This window comes from Ciona intestinalis, chromosome 5 (genome assembly GCF_000224145.3).
Source record: "Ciona intestinalis chromosome 5, KH, whole genome shotgun sequence".
NCBI classification, from domain to species: Eukaryota; Metazoa; Chordata; class Ascidiacea; order Phlebobranchia; family Cionidae; genus Ciona; species Ciona intestinalis.
The window spans coordinates 1632109-1652187 of NC_020170.2; the positions used below are offsets into that span (position 1 = coordinate 1632109).

Here is a 20079-nt window from a genome sequence, read left to right on the forward strand (position 1 = left end):
AAATCAAAGCGCTAAAAAACCTACCATTTGTAAACAGTGGGTCTGGAAGTTTTCGGAAAAATGATTTCAGGAGAGAAGAGACGACGTTTAATTCGCAAAATCTTTCGTCATTCTCCAAATCGAGAGCATCGGGTCCTCTGAGGTTGAGTTCATCCTGAAGAGCAGCAAGTGTTCCACTGTTTCCGGGAACTCGATAAATCCCGGTAAACGTTAAACCACGTTCCTCCACTATACGGCAGCAGAGGTCAACCACAAATGGAACAAACTGAAGGAACATAGAAATCACTTAAATTATGGGTATAAATAAAGAAAATGCTGTTATTCTATTCTATATGAGTGAGTTCCTATTGTTACCAGATATAAAATTTTTCAGTAACTGATTTTCTGGAAGAAGAAATAAATATAATTATAATAAAAACAAACAAAGTCAGATGAAGCGAGACTTTACCAGGGTCTATTAAAAATACAAACATTACAACTCATATACATGATGCGATTGTCTTTGTTTGTTTGTATTAAAACTGACCATAAAATATGTGTATTTTACCCTAATTTAAAATACTAGAGAATTCTGATGATTACTTCAATTGTTTTAAACCTTTTAAAATATCATGGAAAATTTGTTTTGCTTGCTAATGTAAAATATTAGATAATTTGATGACTTACCTCATTATTTGGGGAAGGTGGACAATCTTCCAGATGAACTTCGAATGTACCACCATGTATGGTTTGTCCCTGACCAAATTTACGGACAATCCTATTCACACTTCCCCTCCATTTAAATCTTCGTGAACCATCCACTGTTGATTGAACATGAAGAATTAGTGAATGAAATGTAAATTAAACATAAATTAGAAAATGAAATGTAAATTGAACATAAATTAGAAAATGAAATGTAAATTGAACATAAATTAGAAAATGAAATGTAAATTGAACATAAATTAGAAAATGAAATGTAAATTGAACATAAATTAGAAAATGAAATGTAAATTGAACATAAATTAGAAAATGAAATGTAAATTGAACATAAATTAGCGAATGAAATGCAAATTTAACATGAATTAGCGAATTAAATGTAAATTGAAATTGAATTAGCGAATGAAATGTAAATTGAAATTGAATTAGCGAATGAAATGTAAATTGAAATTGAATTAGTGAATGAAATGTAAATTGAAATTGAATTAGTGAATGCAATGTAAGCAGTAAAAAAAGTTTAAAAACAAATTACAAGATAAACTGAACAACATTAAGGATTTAATTTTTAAATGATATAGACATACTTTTTTTAAGTAATCATCAATATTATGTTGATACTTATGTACAAAATGAGTTCAGAGTGCCTAATATTTATATATTAATTAATTCACTTACTATCTTTAGTAGGGACAGTCATTCTACGCGCTGGTTTTGGTGATCGACTTTTTCTAGTGGCTCGCTTTTCGGGCTTAGGACTGAAAAATACAAAAACTTTTAATTAGTTCCCTTATTCACATAACCTTTCTGTAAAAAGAGTAACTAGTAAGCAAAAAATAGAAAAATGTAGTTTACTGTTTTTTTTATTTTTATAAAATAAAAACAGGAGTAAAACCTTAGGCCTAAATGTAAAGGTGTAGTTGTAAGTTAGGCTATTAAAATAAGAAAGATGGTATTTGAATGTATGTGGTGTATCTGTGTGTGCGTGGATGGTCTGACATTCTTAACCTATTAGCTTGCTTATTCTTGTTCTACCTTGCACTATGAAGTAAAGAATGATTCGTTTTCGAATCTCCTTCATTAAGCAAACAATGATCTTCTGGAAGATCAACCAATTTTTCACAAGATCTTCTTCTCATTGAGTTACCACCATCATATAAAGCACGGATGGTCTTTTGGATCTTTTCCGCCATTCTGCCAGTTGCTGTGGACACTCGCGGTCGTGGTTGAGCAAATTCAGTTGAACGAGTATATTGGGCTGAATGTGGCCTTTGGTGCTTTTTCGAAGCTTTATTCTTTTCAGGGTTTGAGTTTTTATCTTTGCTCTGGTCCGCTTCCAAGTTTTTAAGCAAGTCAATCTGTTCAGCAATTGATCTCTGCTTCAACTGAGTTATATCAATTAGATTATTGGAACTTGCAGAAGGTGAAACATGCGAGATTAAAACTGGACCCGATATTTCAATCTTACGACTTGAATCATCAAACACGGCTCCTTTTCGGCGCGTTTGCTTTGAACTTTCACTTGATGATGAAACAGTGTTTGACTTCAGTCTTCTAAGCACTGGCGACTGTTTGACCTCTGGAGACTGTGTACCTGGTCTGTTGCTTATATCAACTAAACCGTTAGGAATACCATGCAAGTCAAGTGGCTCTGGGGAAGAAATCGCAAAGCGGTTTCTGTCGTATTGATCAGATTTGGAGCGCTTTGGCTTCTGTGCGATACTTGGTTTATTAGTGTGGCGCAAAAGTGGAACAGTACTTGCGTGAAACGGTGCAGGCCCTAAGCGCACACCTGACACATGCGCCTTTTTCAAATCCTGGGTTGGAGTTTGCTTATTTACGAAAAATTTAGACGGATCAGATAAGCTTCTTGGTAAACTTGCTGAGGAAGGCAGAGCGCTCTTTTCTGGTGAGAGCAAATCAGACGTTGACTTGACGCTGTACAAAACGCATGGATCCGGTTGGGAATTTCTCACTTCAGTGAAGGAAACTGTCCGATAGTTTCGTAAAGGCATCCAAAACAAGCTATCAATTTACCATATATACAAATCAACAAGCTAGAAATAAACTGAAAATTCAGATTTATATTTTTTGAATCTTTTATTATATTAGACATAAAATTGTGCTGAACAAACTATTCTTAACACTCTATAAGGAATATGTCATCTAATCTACTAACTTTAAAAATATTTGAAAATTTTAATCTATATTTTTAGCCTACTACTTTCTACATAAAACTAACCTTAACTTCCTATCTCTAACACTATATAAGCAGTCAGTTGATCAACCACCTACAAAAATAATAATAAAAAAACACGATTTTTTAAAACTAGCACTACTATTTACCTAAACTTGCTCTAAAATGACTTTTCCTTAATACTGTTTAAACTGGGACTTATATGGCCTTGGTTCCTGTTACTGCATGTTATGAATAGTGTGCGTGTGATGTTTTGTTGAGTAGATGGTAGAACAATCATTAGGGAAGCTAGACAGGAAACAGTGACGTGATCGTAATGTGTGTGTACGCTTGTGCTACTGCATGCATTACGTTATTTAATTAACAAATCTAAACCATAGAACCTTCTATAGTTAGAAAATCAAGTATAACTGGTACTTAATTTACTGCTGTTTATAATATTTAAGTTATACTTCATAAATCATTTAAGAGTTGCATTGTTATATTTAAAAGTTACTTTTGGGGGTTTTGGTTACTTATATTGTGTTATAACCAAATAAAAACATAAATAATGAGGTATTTATATCAGAATTATTGCATATAACCAAAAATTATACAAATTATCGTTTAATAAAAGTAACCACATTTAAGGTTGGAGTAATTGGCAACCCTGGACTAAATCCCAAGTCCCATGGTGTGCTATATAACCTCACCCATATAGAATAGAACACACATCTTATATTATAAGCAACCAAATACACGATATGCCATAAACAATATCAAATGTCATAACTTATTATAGCCTGACATAACAACAGAAATATGGGAGGGCACTATCTCCTCTTTACAGCGCCCTTATCATGCTAATATCACCGTTTTTTCCTGCTTTTCGCTTGCTTGTTACTGTTTGGTTTTATTTCTGATGAAGTCTCGCCGTATGATAGACGAAACGTTGGAAATACACTGCGTTTTTATACCAGATGACCCACTGATACATTATTTACTCTTATTCAATTCGATTTGTATAAGAAACTGACAATGCCATTTAGGCGAAATATACATCTCTTTTGTTATACAATTTGTTGATTTTTGTCTGGTACATCGTAAGCTGGGACCAGGTGTATAAACACCTGTGTTATAACGACTGTCGTTTTCGGCCACGCGAAGATAAAGTAAGTTACATTCATTCACATATTTGGTAACACAAGATCCTTACCCTGATTCAATTTGATTTGTTTTCCTTAAAATTAAATCTTCATTGATTGTGACCTCACCATCATCATTGTCATGGTTACCACTGAGGTGAATGGAGTTAATCCAAGCAAGCATGTCATCTCTATCTTCTGCCTGTTAATATCAATAGTAATATGTTAACAGTTTTAAATTAGAAATAGCTTTTTTGGTAATATTAATATAGTAAGATGGGGAAGATGGGACACCCTTTCATTCTATTTTCTCGCTTCATTTTGTAGTAAACAAAAAACATTCAAAAAATTATAAAACCGTATCCTCATGACTCCCACAGACCGTTGTTAATTGTTTAAAACAAGATCAGGGTATTTGGATAATATGTGCTAAAGGTGTCCCATCTTACACCGGAGAACTATAATATAAATAATTTTATATTAATATTAGAAATTACTCCTTAATAAAAAATGTAGTTTTTCTTTATATGATTGTCATTTTTTGTCTACCAATGTTGATATGTTATGTCTGCCAAGCAGCAAAACACCATCAGGTTATAAGTCTTGCTGGATGTCAAATGTCAGAATAGTAAGCTAAAACGAAAATATAGGAAGTACCGGTAAAACATATGTAGTTATAACACTTGTTTACTGATTGTGTAAAGGGTGAGACTGTTACACCTAACAGCCAAATGATGGAACAGGACATTATTGATGTTTTAATTGGAGGGAAAATATGGGTAAATAAAATAAGGTAAAGGTAATGTCATGAAATTAAGAAAGGATATCTTCAGTCATATGAATGTACTCTACTAAAAAATTATCTATGCATCTCCACACCAAACAGGCTATTATTATTACTCCACAAGTTAACATATAGTAGTGTGGGGAAAGATGGGACACCTTATCATTTTATTTTCTCGTTCCATTTGGTAGTAAAAAAAATCAAAGTATTATAAAACCGCATGACTCTCATAGACCGTTGTTTGCTTAAAACAAAATCAGGATATTTGAATATTCTGTGCTAAAGGTGTCCCATCTTCCCCCACCCTAATATAACAAAAACTCCCATACCTGCAGAAGATATTCCGACCCACTGCCAGTTGTGACTTTAAAAACATTTTTCCTTTTCACGTAGTTATAAGCGATGGACACGAGTGATCCTTGAATGTTGAGAGGTTCTTCCTCTTCTAGTTGGAAGTGAGTAGGAGGTTGGTTTCCACCAGGACTTGGGTAACCTGACCCCCCAACAACGGATGGATCCTTAAATAAATAAACAGTTTGTGTACAGTTGCAAAAAAATTAATTTAAATATTAATTATAAAGTGACGAACATCCAGAGGGTAAGACCAGTTGGCGGCTCTGCCCAAAAATTTAATTTACAAAGTCAAAAACATTGTAACATTAAGGTAATGATATGTATTTGATTTTCTTTTCGTAATAATTTAGAATTTTCCGTCACCATAACCGATACTGTCAAGCATATATAAATTAGGAGCTACATCTATTCATTTAATCACAGTTTGTATTATAGGAATTATTTCGTAGATGTCAATATAGAAAATGGCAACTTATAATAGGACAAGTGTGTTCTGTTGGGAATAAATGATGTTCACCTGTTTCGTTCTGCTCCAATCCTTGCATAAATACAACGACTGATCCTTTAAAATCGCCCACACTGATTTCCATGACTTTTGTGAGCTTGTCCTTCTACCTTTCTCAATTGTTGCAACCTGTGATATATATAAAGGTATAAGAGAATCCAAAAAAACATATATGCGGAAAATAGTTACATTTTGTCACACCTGTGTGTGCTTGGGGAAAATAGCATAATTGTTTCAACCCAGTCGTCACTAATGGGTTGTCTAAATTGTCACTGAGTTACACACAAAAATGATGCAAATTATTAAAAATTAGGCAAAATTTAGGACACAATTTACATCAATGTAAGATATGCTAACAATTATCACAGCACTTGCACTAATTGTATGGTATATAACTAACGTTTTTTCCTATTAAAATACATAATTCCCACTGTCAAATCTAAGTTTTATTGCTGTCCAAACCTTACAGTTATTATGCCAAATTTTACACAACTAATTAGCTTTCCATTCTTTGTGGGTGAGGTCCTTGACAAGTACCTAAGATTTAGGCCAGATTTGGCCCATTACCAGAACACCCGGAAAGCCCATTTTAGTCTTTAATGCGACCAGTACTTAACTTTGCGACATCACATCACAGTCAGACACGTATTTTCTCCACATTTTGTAACTGTGTGCTTACGAGTTACCACACTTTTCAAGTTTGTGTTTAATTTTGCTTTAAAATGGCTTATAATTTGGACAACCCATTAGTCACCAGTGGGTTGGAGAAATTTCCGTTAAGTGTCTTTCAAGAATATTTTTGACATATTTAACATTATTCATTTATTTACTTATTCGCATGAAAAATATTATTTTATTTTTTTACCTTAAAACAAAGGAATCCTTCCCTCAATATATTTCCATCGTCCTCTGTGATGTCAAGACATGGAGGAAGAAGAAAAGATCGAGCACGGGAGCCTCGCCTCCCTTCATCTGCTTGAGCCTCCACAATTTGTGGTGTCTGCAACAAGTTATATAAACTGTATAATGTAATAATATTTTTTTTAGTAAAGATATGCTGTGTTTTTTAGCATGAAATTGAACTGTTAAGGATTCTCATATTTTAGTTGTTTTACAACTTATGTATAACGAATAATGGTTTTAACAAGTTTAGGTATCCAATATATACAAGTACGAACACATTTATATAAAAGTACTACAGAGGGTTAATTGTAGTTAATCTAAAACTACATTCTAATAAATAAATACATAAAGTTCCCAAACTGTTTCTTAGGATTTTTTTGGTTTTTAGAAAGTACTACATTATTTGCAAAGAAGAAATCTCTGAAATTAAATCAACAGGTTATATTCTTAATTTGGTTGTATACGAGTGTTCTATTTGTGGTTGTATATAAATGTTGTCCGTTTTTATGGGGTTAAGCAAATTTTTGTTGGGAAAAGGGGTTGTTTGGATCAAATTATTTTAATAAAATATTTTTTTGTAAAAACCAAAATATTTTAAAATGAACTATTGCGTTACAATCCGTTAGCAGGAAATGATAATGTTTTAACTTGAAACATTATCTCAAATTCTCATAAATTGGGTTCAATGTATAATTGAACCATGCAAATCCAAAGATTGAAGCAACAATTACTATTCAACACAATGTCAGCTTGAGTAACAAATACATGCATTAATTATTGACAACAAACTATGTTTACAACACTAACACCACAACAACTAATCACAACATCTTACCTTCTTGTCCTATAATTAGAAAAACATAAAAAGTACAAATGTTAAAAAATATTCTAAGTTTACTAAATTTTTAACTTAATTTATGTTGAATTATTTTCAAATTAAATATATTTGGTTTAAGTTTACTTACTGCTTCACCAAAGAAATTTTTTAATTTTCTGATACTTGGTTGTCGCTTGTGGGAAGGTGTTCTGTAATTTTAAGAACAAACTTAAAAAAACTTGAACAATTATGTATTAGAAAAAGACACAATAAAAAAAGGTTACGTAATTATGAAAAACTTATGTGATTAAAAAAAAACTGAAATACCTATGTATTGAAAATAGACATGAATAATTTTGTTAACGTAATTATGAAAATATTGAGTGTTAATTTAATATTTTTCATCAATACAAAAATCAAAGTAAAATTTAAATGAATGATAAAAAATTGGTATTTTTTTAAACTTGTTTTAAAAATATTATTAAAAATAACAAACCTGAGTAAATTATCAATTGGAGGTATATTTGCCGTAGTTGCAATTTGGTACGAACGACGATGAACTCCTTTCAGTGAATTACGATCTGTAAACAATACAAGCAAACAAAATATTAGTTATAAACATTTTCTGCAATATCAAAACCAAATGATGTATAATAGAGTAGGGTGGAGGAAGATGGGACACTTTTTCATTCTATTTTCTTGTCCCATTTGGTAGTAAATAAAAAACGTTCAAAAAATTATAAAACTGTATCCTCACGACTCCCATAGACCGTTGTTAATTGTTTAAAACACGATCAGGATATTTGAATATTATGTGCCAAAACTGTCCCATCTTCCCCCACCATACTATATGAATACTGTAAAAGTGTTATTTCGTTTGTGCACAACCGTAAACCAATACAGTACAATATGAATATTCTTAAAGTGTTATTTTATCTGTGAGTTTAACATTTTCGTAGGAGGAGCCGTCTAAGCAAACTGTAATCAGTGTTTAAGTAGTGTGGGTGCATTATTTTACTCCCACTTATGAAGGTTTAAAAGCTTGCAGCATCTTTTACACCTGCCTCTCTTTCCTGGTATGATATATTGTATTTAACTGCAATGGGTAATAGTCTAACGTTTTGTGTTCATATGAATGCATTGTGTGTTTGGTTACAAAAGGATGTATTTTAACATATAACACATTCACTTTATTATATTTATATATATAAATATACACTACTGGGTTAAAAAAACTGTTATATAATTCACATTTTTCTTTGTAAATCTACTGTCTTTTGTCTATATTACAGATCAACTATTATATCATTTAGGCAAATATTATACGTAGTTTAAAGCACAAATGTGAAGCCTATATGTCTATATACAATGTACATGACTTTTTAGATAGGGATCTGATGCTAAAAAACGTAACAAACAAAAATAGTCCAACCAATTGCTGTATAAGAGATACACATTTCGCCTAAATGGGATCGACAATCGCAAAATCAACTTAAATAAATCTCTACACAAAAATCGCTCTACTTTATGCGCATCAGATCAGGGTTGGATTTGCGAAATTTATTACAAGTTATGACTTTGTAGGTGATAGGAAGTTGCATTAGGTGCTAATTTACTCGAGAAATATGTTGCAAAGTTTAACACAGGACCAAGTATTGTGTGCTAAATGTTAGTACACCTTTTATATTTAATACAAATGTGACCAACAGCTGTTACTATTAAACAATCAAAGAGCTAAAAAATAACCAAGACTTTAAATCAAATAACAGTGTCAGCATTGACTAGTTTTATAAAACACAACGTAGCTATAAGTTACAATAACTTGTAAATATAATACACTGAGGTTATAAAAATCTCGCATATGAAACAGGCTAACAGGATGTTATTAGTAATATTACCTCATTTATACATACAGGGTGATAGGACACATAGGCCTATACGATGTAAAAGTACATTTTTGCATAAAAATTATATACTCTAATAGTTCATCCATTGAATAAAACACCTACAAAATAAGCCATTTTTATCTCTCCACAAAAATACATGAAATAATATGACAGTAAAACTAGAACTTAATTTTTTACATCTGATATTTTATAAACCTATACTAAAACACCTATATATTACCTTTTTATTAAATGTAAAAACCAAACCATCCATTCCTAAAAAAACACTTCTTTATTGAATCTAAGCATCATTAGAACAAAATACTCTTTAGCAACTGCCCAGTGAAGCGACATTACTTAAGTCATGCCAATAAAATAACATTAAGCCATGCACAAGCAATACAGCTTCCTCAACCAACGCTTTCCTGTATAACCAGCTAAACTTTAATCTTCTTATACAACACTGTCCAACACAGCATGTGAAAACTGATTTATTTAATTCGAAACTTGGGATTTAAATTTAGGTTTTTAGGTATGTTTGCAAATAGGTTTGCAAACATAAAAGGAAGTTTGCAAATATGAAAAAATGTTTTTTTTTCTGTTTTATTGCTTAAAACAAGTAGTTGTACCGTTTTAAATTGACATTTTTTCTAATTCGGTTTAGAAATTTAAACAAAAAATTGTTGTGTAAACTAATGTAAACCAATTTTAGGTATGGGATATATAAGACTATAGAAATATATTTACTGATATTTTATTGGATATTTCTAAATATAAAGTTAAAATATTTTGTGGTGCCTAGTAATAGCCTATGTCTGTTATTCAAAAGGTAACTTTACCCTTCACAAATGGTACACACACCCCAAAACACAGGTTTTGCAAATATAAGTAAATTTAACTTGGTCTTAAAATATGCTAAAAAAAAAAAAGAAAAAAAAAATTTATATAAAAAATATAAAAGACTTTGAAAAAATACATTTGCATTATTCTTATGTTCACTTACTGCACTTTTGCCCATACATTACATTAAAACATAAATTATATTTACAATATTTGTTTATCAAATAGCTGTATACTAACCTTGATATAAAAGCAAACTAATCCGACATTCATGTCATGCATACATGTGCAATAAACTCAAGTAATTATTAAACCATGCTAATAGAACATCATCAAATGAATAAGCCGGACTATATGTCATTTAAATAACAATAACAACAAGCCTATAGGGCCACAAGATATGCTACACCATATATAACTTAAAAACGTATACTATTCAAATTATACACTAAATTTTCTAACAGTTTTTTGTTTAGTTTTATATATATGGAAGAAAAAAAAACGCAACATAACTAGGGCATAGATATGAATCATTTTTATGTGATATCAGAAAACAATAATAAAATCACCTGAAAAATATTCTGTGTAATTCATTCTGTTATAGCAAAAATTGGTTAAAATATTTAAAATTGTTCAAAACTTAGTTTCTATCACATATAAAAAACTATTTAAATACAATTAATTTTATTCCCTTTTTCAGATAATTTGGTATATTCATTATAAATTTTTATATTTAAAATATAGTTTTTTTATGTTTAAGATATTACATTTACACAAATAAATTCATTTCTAACAATTCACTGACTAATGATGGTAATTAGGGTCATTGAGGAATCATACAAACAAATGTAAGTGTATTCTGGGAGATCTATAATTAGAACATGCAGTAACACAGGTGAACCAGGTCACTACAACCTGACTAATAGCAAACTTTTCCTGTAAGACTTACTACTGCTGGCAAATATATATATTAGGTTAAGAAAATGCATTTAGCAAACAACAATGATAAAGCTCAAACAATTTTTTTTTAGATTTTGCAAAATATTACTGTATAAACTGATGACGTTTCATTCTATCCTATTCTCGCCATATGATAGACAAAACGTTGGAAATACACTGCGTTTTTATACCAGATGAGCCATTAATATATTATTTATAATTATTAGGAATTGCAACTAAAGTTCACAAATACAGCTGCAATAACAATCAAGGCACTAAAGACTGGAAATTAGCTTTAACAACATGAACTTTTACTTTCTAATGAATAAATAAAGAGAAATCACCTAGTAGCTGCACTGTTTGAATGTTTATGGATAAAAAAAAAACAGATAGAAAAAATGTTGTGTAGGCTATACTGTATTATGAGGTACAGTGTAAAAAAATTGCCAACTTTAATAAGAAATCACTCAGTACCTGCACTGCTTGACCGTTTCTGTTCCCGTAACACAACATTCACTGTGTTTTCCACAGTTGATAAAATACTGTCGGCTGACGTGCTGCGACCAATTTTACCTGAAAAGTAACATTTTATAAAAGGTTTAAGTGGTTTATAAAACTGATTTTAATGCAGAAAATGGAAAGCATTTCAATTTTAAAAATTAGTGATAATGAAGTTTGTATTACTTATTTTAAATAAAACAAAAAAACACTTAACAAAATGTTTTAAACGTTCAAAAAGTGTATAAAAAACTGGAATAAAGTTCATTTTTATAAAGAAACTGAAAACACAGTGTGTATGCATTTAGACTTACATAAAATAAAACAAAAATTACTAATTAAAATACACTCAAAAAACAATTCCCCCAAAATGTCCATAAAGTCTATATAAAACTGGAATACAGTTTAAAATCACATGCAATTTATAACAATGTATGCATGTGTCGATTTATATCAAACAGAAATTAAATTACCTCTGTTTGCTATGTTGTTATCTGTATCCAATGTTACATCACTGACATTACACATTGAACCATCTGTGTCACGATCGGGCTGTTTCAAAATATATAATGATAAAGTAAACAATAACAATCTATTGAGTAAAGTGAAGGAAAAATGAATATAAGATACCTTGTACAATACAAGCTTTGAGGTGGGAGAAGTTTTGATGGTGATTTAAATAGATTAAGCGCTATTTTATATTTTTAACAAAAGCGAATTAACATTATTTGTAACAAATTATCTACAAGATTTAGAGTCTGCTTATCTGGTATAACATGGATTAAAAAATTAAACAATGTTTTGTGAACCTAACGGCAAGACCTAATAAGCGTCTTCTATGAAGAATAAAGAACGTAACATTTCTAAGTTTTTTTTGCCAACTTTATATTTATAATTTTATACAGTCAAATGCATTATCAGAGCACCGCAATTGAGCTACACACCATATTTATATAGCAAAATACAAAAGCCTTTTAAAGAAAAATCATAGGGATTTAACACCTTAGGCACAAAATGTGGAAATACTTGTTAGAAATGTTCATTTGCCCAATGACCTTATTTGTATACTGTTATACTTATACTATACATATATATAGTACTGTGGGGTAGATGGGAAACTTTTAGCACCGAATATCTCGATATCCTAATCGTGTTTTAAACAAATAAAAATGTTCTAGTCAAGAGTATAAGGTGTTATAATTCTTTGAATGTTTTTTTTACTACCAAATGGGAGGAAAAAAACAGAATAAAAAGTTGTCCAATCTTCCCCCACCTTATATATATATATATATATATATATATGCCTCATTTCTATATTATAAACAACACTTACAGTCACATCATCACTTGATTCCATTGCTTCAATATAACTGATCCGGTGAGCAGATTGAACCTTTTTATAGCCTGATCTTCCCCTTCTACTACCACTGGATAAAGGGAGCATCCTCTTACAAGTTTCAGGGTCCGCATTCTCTTGGTGGGAATGCATTTTACTATCCTGCTCCTGTAAAGAAATGAGAAAATGTTATGACTGGTTTAAATAGTTATATAGCAAGCCTTGGACCAGGCACTCGCATATACTGTATAGCTGAGGTCATTATACAGCTTAGACTATCTGTAGGCAAAATGCCAAATGCTTACACCATTTGAAACACGTGACTTATATAAAAGCACTGACTCTCAGACAGTCTATTTTAGTATAGCAAATAAAAAACAGATTTAAATAATCTATAAAATTGTTTTGCAAATACTATTTTCCCAAAACTTGACTGTTAACTGGTAAACTTTCTGTGGCAACAGCTTGTAAAGATAGAATATTACTTAATCACTAACTATTTTAAACTTTAGTCTCCCAATTTCACACTTTTGTACATAATCAATCACACGATAAAAAAAACTTTAAAGTATTGAAATTTACAACTTGTTTATACCCTATGTCACTTCCTGCACGTGCAGACGTGGCTAAGTTTGTTTGTGTCTTAGTTTTTGATACATCAACACCATTACCAGGAATCAATAAGAAGGTAAATTATCTCGCTATACCAGGCATATCATTATCATCTCTGTTGTAAATTCTATACGAATTTTATAAAGTTCATTTTTTCGACTAAAATTTATTGAAACATTTATTTTACATACTGTAAACTTTATAGGAATTAAATAAGAATATACCTCATTTTTTTGACTTAAAATAACATAAATTTATTGAAACATTTATTTTACTGATTGTAAATTCCATAAGAATTGTTCCTTTTTTCACTTGTTCATAGTTCATTTTTTCACTTGTTATAATATAAATTTATTTATTTTTTATTAAAAGACTAAATGAAGCATATAGTTTATTTATTTGACTTGTAATAACATGAATTTATTAAAAAAATTGCAATTTGTAAATTCTACAAGAAAAAAGCATATCATGCCTGCTGTTTCTTCAGACTGCTATACAACTACTTAATATAATATTACCACCTATAATACAGATATTCTTACAATACTGAACTACTAATCATATTAGTTATACAAAATATAGTCTGGTTTTATAAACAGGCAGTGAAGCATTCAATCTACTTGTCAAGCGTTTCAAACTGGGACGAAACTATAATTTATATCTGTCAATCATACATAAGTTATAAATAAACATTTAAATAACTGGGTAACATAAACACTGGTATTTTTAATTTAATAGTATGCAAATTTATCTTGCATAATTTTATGTTTATAGTGGTTCAATTTAACAAGCTGAATGCTACGTTCAAAACAAGTTTATATACATTTTTTTTGGTCAAAAACTTTATATGAAAAAAATAAATACATAAATAAAAAAAAAATAAAAAAACATTAATTTGTAAGGGTAGAATAGTTAAAACACAAAAATAGTAAAATAAATTTGTTTTGCCACCTAAGAATTTTAAATATGTTTGCCACTAGCTCAATCTAAAAGCTGCAGTCATTACAAGACATATAGTAGAGTGGGGGAAGAAGGGACACCTTTAGCATATATCCAAATATCCTGATCGTGTTTTAAACAATTAACAACGGTCTATGGGAGTCGTGAGGACACGGTTTTATATTTCTTCGAATGTTCTTTGTTTACTTCAAAATGAAACAAGAAATAGATTTAAAAAAAAGATGTCCCATCTTCCCCCACCCTACTATCCTTACAAATTACCAAATTACCTGCTGTTCTGTAGGGCTAGTCTTCTCATCTATATATGGGATACTAGCTTCATCAGTTGGATATCCAAACTTAACAGCACGAGCCACCGCTTGCTGTCTTGGTGACGGTAAATTCATTGCTTCCATATTTCTCTTTGTTTTAGGTGTTCTGTAAAAAAAGGTAAACTAATTTGAGCAAAATGAAATTATTAGACTGCCATTTGCTACTAACTGGTGCAGGGTATTTAGGGGGGCAAAAAGGGTGGTAACTGGTTACTTTTTAATAAAAAAAAACTTTTTTCCAAAAAACATTGGTGCAAATTATCAAAACAAAAAGAACTATTTTGTTACTTTTATTAAAACAGAATGTATAACAATGTAAATACATTAGGCCTACCTAATAAAAAATATTATAACCAAAAAAAGGATTATTTTGTGCAGACACAAACTATTAAAACATACTGTAAAAGGTATATATATATATATATACATATAATTTGGTTATCCCCGCAATAGTTTTAAAACTGACCATCGCAGATACCGGACATACCTTAGTTTTTAATATATCATAATAACATAACAGGCAAAAAATTGACATAGATTCAAAGTTTAGACTGTGTTTCAGTGAAACTTCCCCAAGGTTAAATTTATTATAAGATCGGTTCTTAAAATAATGACAGTCTAAAAAAGTTTTGGTAATGCAAAAAAAATATATTCAATTTCAGAATATTTGTAACCTACTGGTATAACTGAGTGACCAACATTAAGTACGATTTTCACAAAATAAGTTTCGTAAAAATGACCCTGCTTGTATACACCATTGAACTTATACTATTTTCTATTACTAGCATAACCCTGAGGAAACAGAAGTAATAACGAATTATCAAACTGGCTTTAACTGACACTAACACCTCCCTATTAAGAGCTTGTATATTGTGACTGAATAAGAAAGCTATAATTGTTCACTGACACACATAACTTGACACAAAAGGATAATAATTAACTGAAGGTTACACTTGTTGCTTGCCGACACCGGGTTAAATAGACACAATATATTTGCCCATGTGGTGTAGTAAGCTATGTTTACTTAGTAAAACTGTTTCAGGTTTCAGTCATCACTATTTCTAGTCCACTTTTCTACACTTTTCTACATATATAGTAGGGTAGGGGAAGATGGAATACCTTTTTATTGTTAATTGATTTAAACACAATCAGGATATTTGGATATTATGTGCTAAATCTGTTTTATCTCCACACTACCATATGATTGACTTTTCTAAATAACATTACCCTAAGAACATAACTTGCTGAATGTGATTTAGATCCTTTTCAATATAAAAGCAATAGAGGAACTGAAATAAAGAACAACAAACACAACAATAGTCTGGAAATAACTCAGCAAACAGAAGTTAAGTCTAGTTACCTTTTAACATTGGATAGTTCAGCATATTCAGTGAAACGCTTATGACGAGGTTGTCGCGGTGATGGTTCTGATTTTGCATCTGAACTCCGTCGTTCATGTTTCTCCCTAAAATAATAGAAATTGAGCAACTATGTAATATTTTAAAGGGGTCACAATTTCTTTTAAAAGGGGCCACAGTTTTTTTTTAAATGAGTCACAATCTTTTTTTAATGGGGTCACAATTTTTTTGTTTGTGGACTTAATATTTTTGCCTTTAATTTTTTAAAGGACGTCACCAGACAAGTTTTCTGAATATAAAACAGGACTGGGTAAACTATGAACCAAATAGGGCAATTACATCTTTTTTTCCTTGTTGAATCACAACAGATCACAATTTTGCCACACATTTTGTATATCACTATGTGGCTTGGCAAAACCTACCATATCTAACAAAATTTGATCGAACTATTCGGCGCATATAAAGACACATAAAAAAAAAACAGAAACACTAACCTTTAATAATAAAAATATTCAACAGTTAAAAAATATAAAAAATAAATATAGTAGGGTAGGGGAAGATGAGACATCTTTTCACTTTATTTTCTTGCCCATTTAGTGGTAAACAAAGAACATTTAAAGAATTATTTAAAACCTTACCCTTACGACTCCCATAGACCAAATTTAAATCAGGATATTTAGATTTATAACAAAATCAGGATATTTAGATTTATAACAAAATCAGGATATTTAGATTTATGTGCTAAAGGTGTCTCATTTTCCCCCACCCTACTATATATATATATACATATATAAAACAGAATTACTAACTTTTTATGATGAGCTGGTGAATTGCTTCTTGCCGTTCTTTTATCATTATATAAAGCAGCAGAACTATCCTCACTGGTGGATGTGATGTTTGATCTTCCGTGAGACTTTGATCTTGACGAAGAACGCTTCGGTCGTTTTGTTGAACGAGGTGTTTTATAGCTGAAGATTTTAAAATTTATTTAGAAATCATAGTTTTAATAATAAAGTATTGTATTTAAAATTAATGACTATTTTTAGTTTTTACATTTTTTAAACATTTTAAAAGAAAATAGAAACCATAGTTTTGAAAATAGAAACATTTAAGTAATGGATTTCAAACTAATGAATTTTTTTAGTTTTTACGTTTTTTTATACATTTTAAAAATTTAGGAACCATAGTTTTGATAATAAAGTATTGGATTTTAAACTAATAAAAAATAGTCAAATTTAATATTTTTTAACATTTTTTTTGCTTATTTATAGTTACAGTATTTTTTTGGGGGGTTATTAAACAAATAGTAATATTCTGTAATCTGTATGGGTGAGGTTCTGGGTCGCCTGTGATGGTAATTATAGCGGTTTATAAACTTGACATATTTACCTCTGTTGATCTTGTTTTCCTTGCTGATGAGTTTTGGATTCTCGAGAAATTGATCGCTGTTGAAAGTTTTAGGGTAATTTTAATATTCAGAAATACCACAATATTAAATAAATATTTTACAAAGAAAACTGCAAAACATGATGATCTTAAAATGTAGTCCGGAGCGCTTTAACTAAATTAAACCTTTTAGAATCAAAATTTAGGATATATAGCATACAGCACAAAACTTATACACCATAAAAATTAAAAAAAACATTTTATTGAAAATAGGTCATTAATGCATACACTTCAGTATTAATAGATTTAAATGTGATTTTCACAGTCAAAAATCCACCAAAAGAAAAATAAGAAACAAATTACCGATTCATTTCCAGATGCAGAAGAAGACGTTATATTGTCGATTGTTTTCGATTTGTTTGAAGTTGTTTGTTTTCTTAACATTGAAGGCACGAACTTCACTGGTGCTACTACTTCTAGTGATCTGTTTATATAGAAACTTTTAAAGACATATATATATGTATACAATACAAATACATACATAAATTTCCTATGTAATTCTAGCGTTGTTTTAAAACCAAAGCTTTTCTTATAGTGTATAGAAAAATACAATTAAATTATTATGGTTGGTTGTATAATTAAACATGTTTATTATCAATTTTTTAAAATCCATTGCCTATTGCCATTTATAGTAAATTAATTATTATTTCCATTGCAAGACTACCACAGGTCCACAATGTATAATTATAACGCATGGAATCAATTTGCTACCAGGCATGCCGCATGCGGTAACTAAATAATGAAAAAGTTTCAGAAAACCAATTTTGAAATTTAAAGCTATCAATCATACTATCAATTTTTGAAATTTCAAGTATATAATAAAACTAACCTGTTCTGCAGAGGTCGATTAAACCTTCCCAATACATTATCAGGTTCACTATCATCAGATGAAGGAAGAATGAACATCCGGGCGTTCCTTCTTTCCCTCATATTCGTACGAGATATTCCGCCATTTTCAGCACGAGGTGACCTCAGTTCAACAGGGACAGAAGATGTTTCATTTGTTGAGAACGTAAGAGAGGGAGGAGCACCAGCTCTGTTGATTGGTTTACCACCTGTTTATGAGAATAGAGTTTAAATTTAAACCTAATATTTTAAAATTATTAGAAAAAATGAAAAAAAAAGTAGAAATTTTAAATGAATAAAAATGGGAAAATTTGATAATTTAAAAAAATAAAAATGGGAAAGTGTCAACGCTTGGCTACTTTCAATTTTTTAATGTCGTAGGTTTGGATACATCCTACATGTCGTAGGTTTAAAAAAATAATTGATTTTTGAAATTAATGTAAGTCTGTAGACTGTAATAATAAAAAAAAATTCTTTAATATTTAAAAAAATATATTTGGAAAGCTTTTTGTTATTTCGACATTTTGAATTTCACATTTGCAAAAACACACAAAACCACAGCCACACAAAGAACTAAACACATTTAGAAATAATAACATTATACCTTGCTTTTAGCAGCACTCATCAACAGAAGATAAATTATTATTATTTTATAAATGAATGAAATTTACTGATGAGTGCATTACAGAAAAATCTTTAATAAAATTGCTATCTAAGGCTAAGCTTTTCAATATCACTTGAGTTATAGAGTACTGTTACGTAATAGTAATATCGTTCTCAAGTACCCACTATAAAATTTCTCTGTAATACTTTACCCTAACAAGAAACTAAAACAACACACTATTTAAGGCATCTTAAGAAATAGCTCTGGTATTTTTCAGAACTATAAAAATAGTTTCAAAAACTTTTTCATATTTTGACTTTTTCCATTTTTTAATTGGCAATTTTTTTTCAATTTTTATGTAAAAGAAGTTTAAGTTTTATGTACAAACTTACGCCCTGAAACAACTTCAACGGTGGGACTGGAAGTGGTGATTGTTTCATTTAAATCGGACGTCTGAAATGATAAAAAGTGTTAAAACAAAATAATATAACAGTTTAACCTAAGAAATGTATATATTTTACATATATTGTATAGAATTACACAAGAAAAAAAAAATGTAATAAAAAAGTTTGTTACCCAAACTTTATTTTATTAAAACATACCAAAGAAAAAAGTCTTGGGCCTAAACATACAAATTCCTATTTTCACCTGGTTTATGTTGCAGGAGGTATATGCATCAGATGTTAGTTCTTTCCACTCAATTTTCTTGTTTCCTTGTACACATCTTTCCTCTTTTAACTGGGAAGGTGTAACCACCGTAGTTTTATTTTTTTCATCATTGTCAACAGCTGACCGTGACTCCCTTTCTCTTTGTTTTGCAGTTTGCCTTTCCGCACGTGCTTGTTTTTTCCTCTGTCTGTCTGATTTCCAATCTGAACCAGTTAATTCCACTTTTGGTGAACTCGTTTCAACCGGTTCCAGGGACGTACTACTCCTTGGTGTGGTAACAGGGGAATTCAGTTTGCTAGTTGTTTCAGGTATTTGGTAAGACTTTGGGTTTGAATCAACGAACTTAAGACGGATATCTCCTTTGTATCTCGCGTCATCATTTTCTTCATCACTTATC

At 30.3% G+C, this 20079-nt stretch overlaps 1 protein-coding gene across 6 annotated transcripts in view; it reads right to left on the reverse strand.

Moving 5' to 3' along the window:
* The window catches only part of LOC100182068 (rho GTPase-activating protein 21), a 43790-nt gene that overhangs the window by 8749 nt on the left and 14962 nt on the right, over positions 1 to 20079 (reverse strand). For 4 of the 6 annotated variants that reach the window (XM_026834734.1, XM_026834736.1, XM_026834738.1 and 1 more), the window contains exons 9-27: positions 18393 to 18618; positions 17867 to 17987; positions 17507 to 17562; positions 16927 to 17085; positions 16120 to 16224; positions 14718 to 14865; positions 12874 to 13044; positions 12014 to 12092; positions 11517 to 11615; positions 7874 to 7958; positions 7526 to 7586; positions 7396 to 7404; positions 6523 to 6657; positions 5670 to 5786; positions 5128 to 5316; positions 4086 to 4216; positions 1372 to 1451; positions 667 to 800; positions 25 to 265 (exon numbers count right to left, since the gene is read on the reverse strand). In XM_026834734.1, the coding sequence (XP_026690535.1) occupies positions 25 to 265; positions 667 to 800; positions 1372 to 1451; positions 4086 to 4216; positions 5128 to 5316; positions 5670 to 5786; positions 6523 to 6657; positions 7396 to 7404; positions 7526 to 7586; positions 7874 to 7958; positions 11517 to 11615; positions 12014 to 12092; positions 12874 to 13044; positions 14718 to 14865; positions 16120 to 16224; positions 16927 to 17085; positions 17507 to 17562; positions 17867 to 17987; positions 18393 to 18618 (2346 nt within the window). Of the gene's footprint in view, positions 1 to 24; positions 266 to 666; positions 801 to 1371; positions 1452 to 4085; positions 4217 to 5127; positions 5317 to 5669; positions 5787 to 6522; positions 6658 to 7395; positions 7405 to 7525; positions 7587 to 7873; positions 7959 to 11516; positions 11616 to 12013; positions 12093 to 12873; positions 13045 to 14717; positions 14866 to 16119; positions 16225 to 16926; positions 17086 to 17506; positions 17563 to 17866; positions 17988 to 18392; positions 18619 to 19405; positions 19467 to 19661 lie in introns of all 6 variants that reach the window. The other 2 variants (XM_026834737.1, XM_026834735.1) reach the window with 2 other exon arrangements.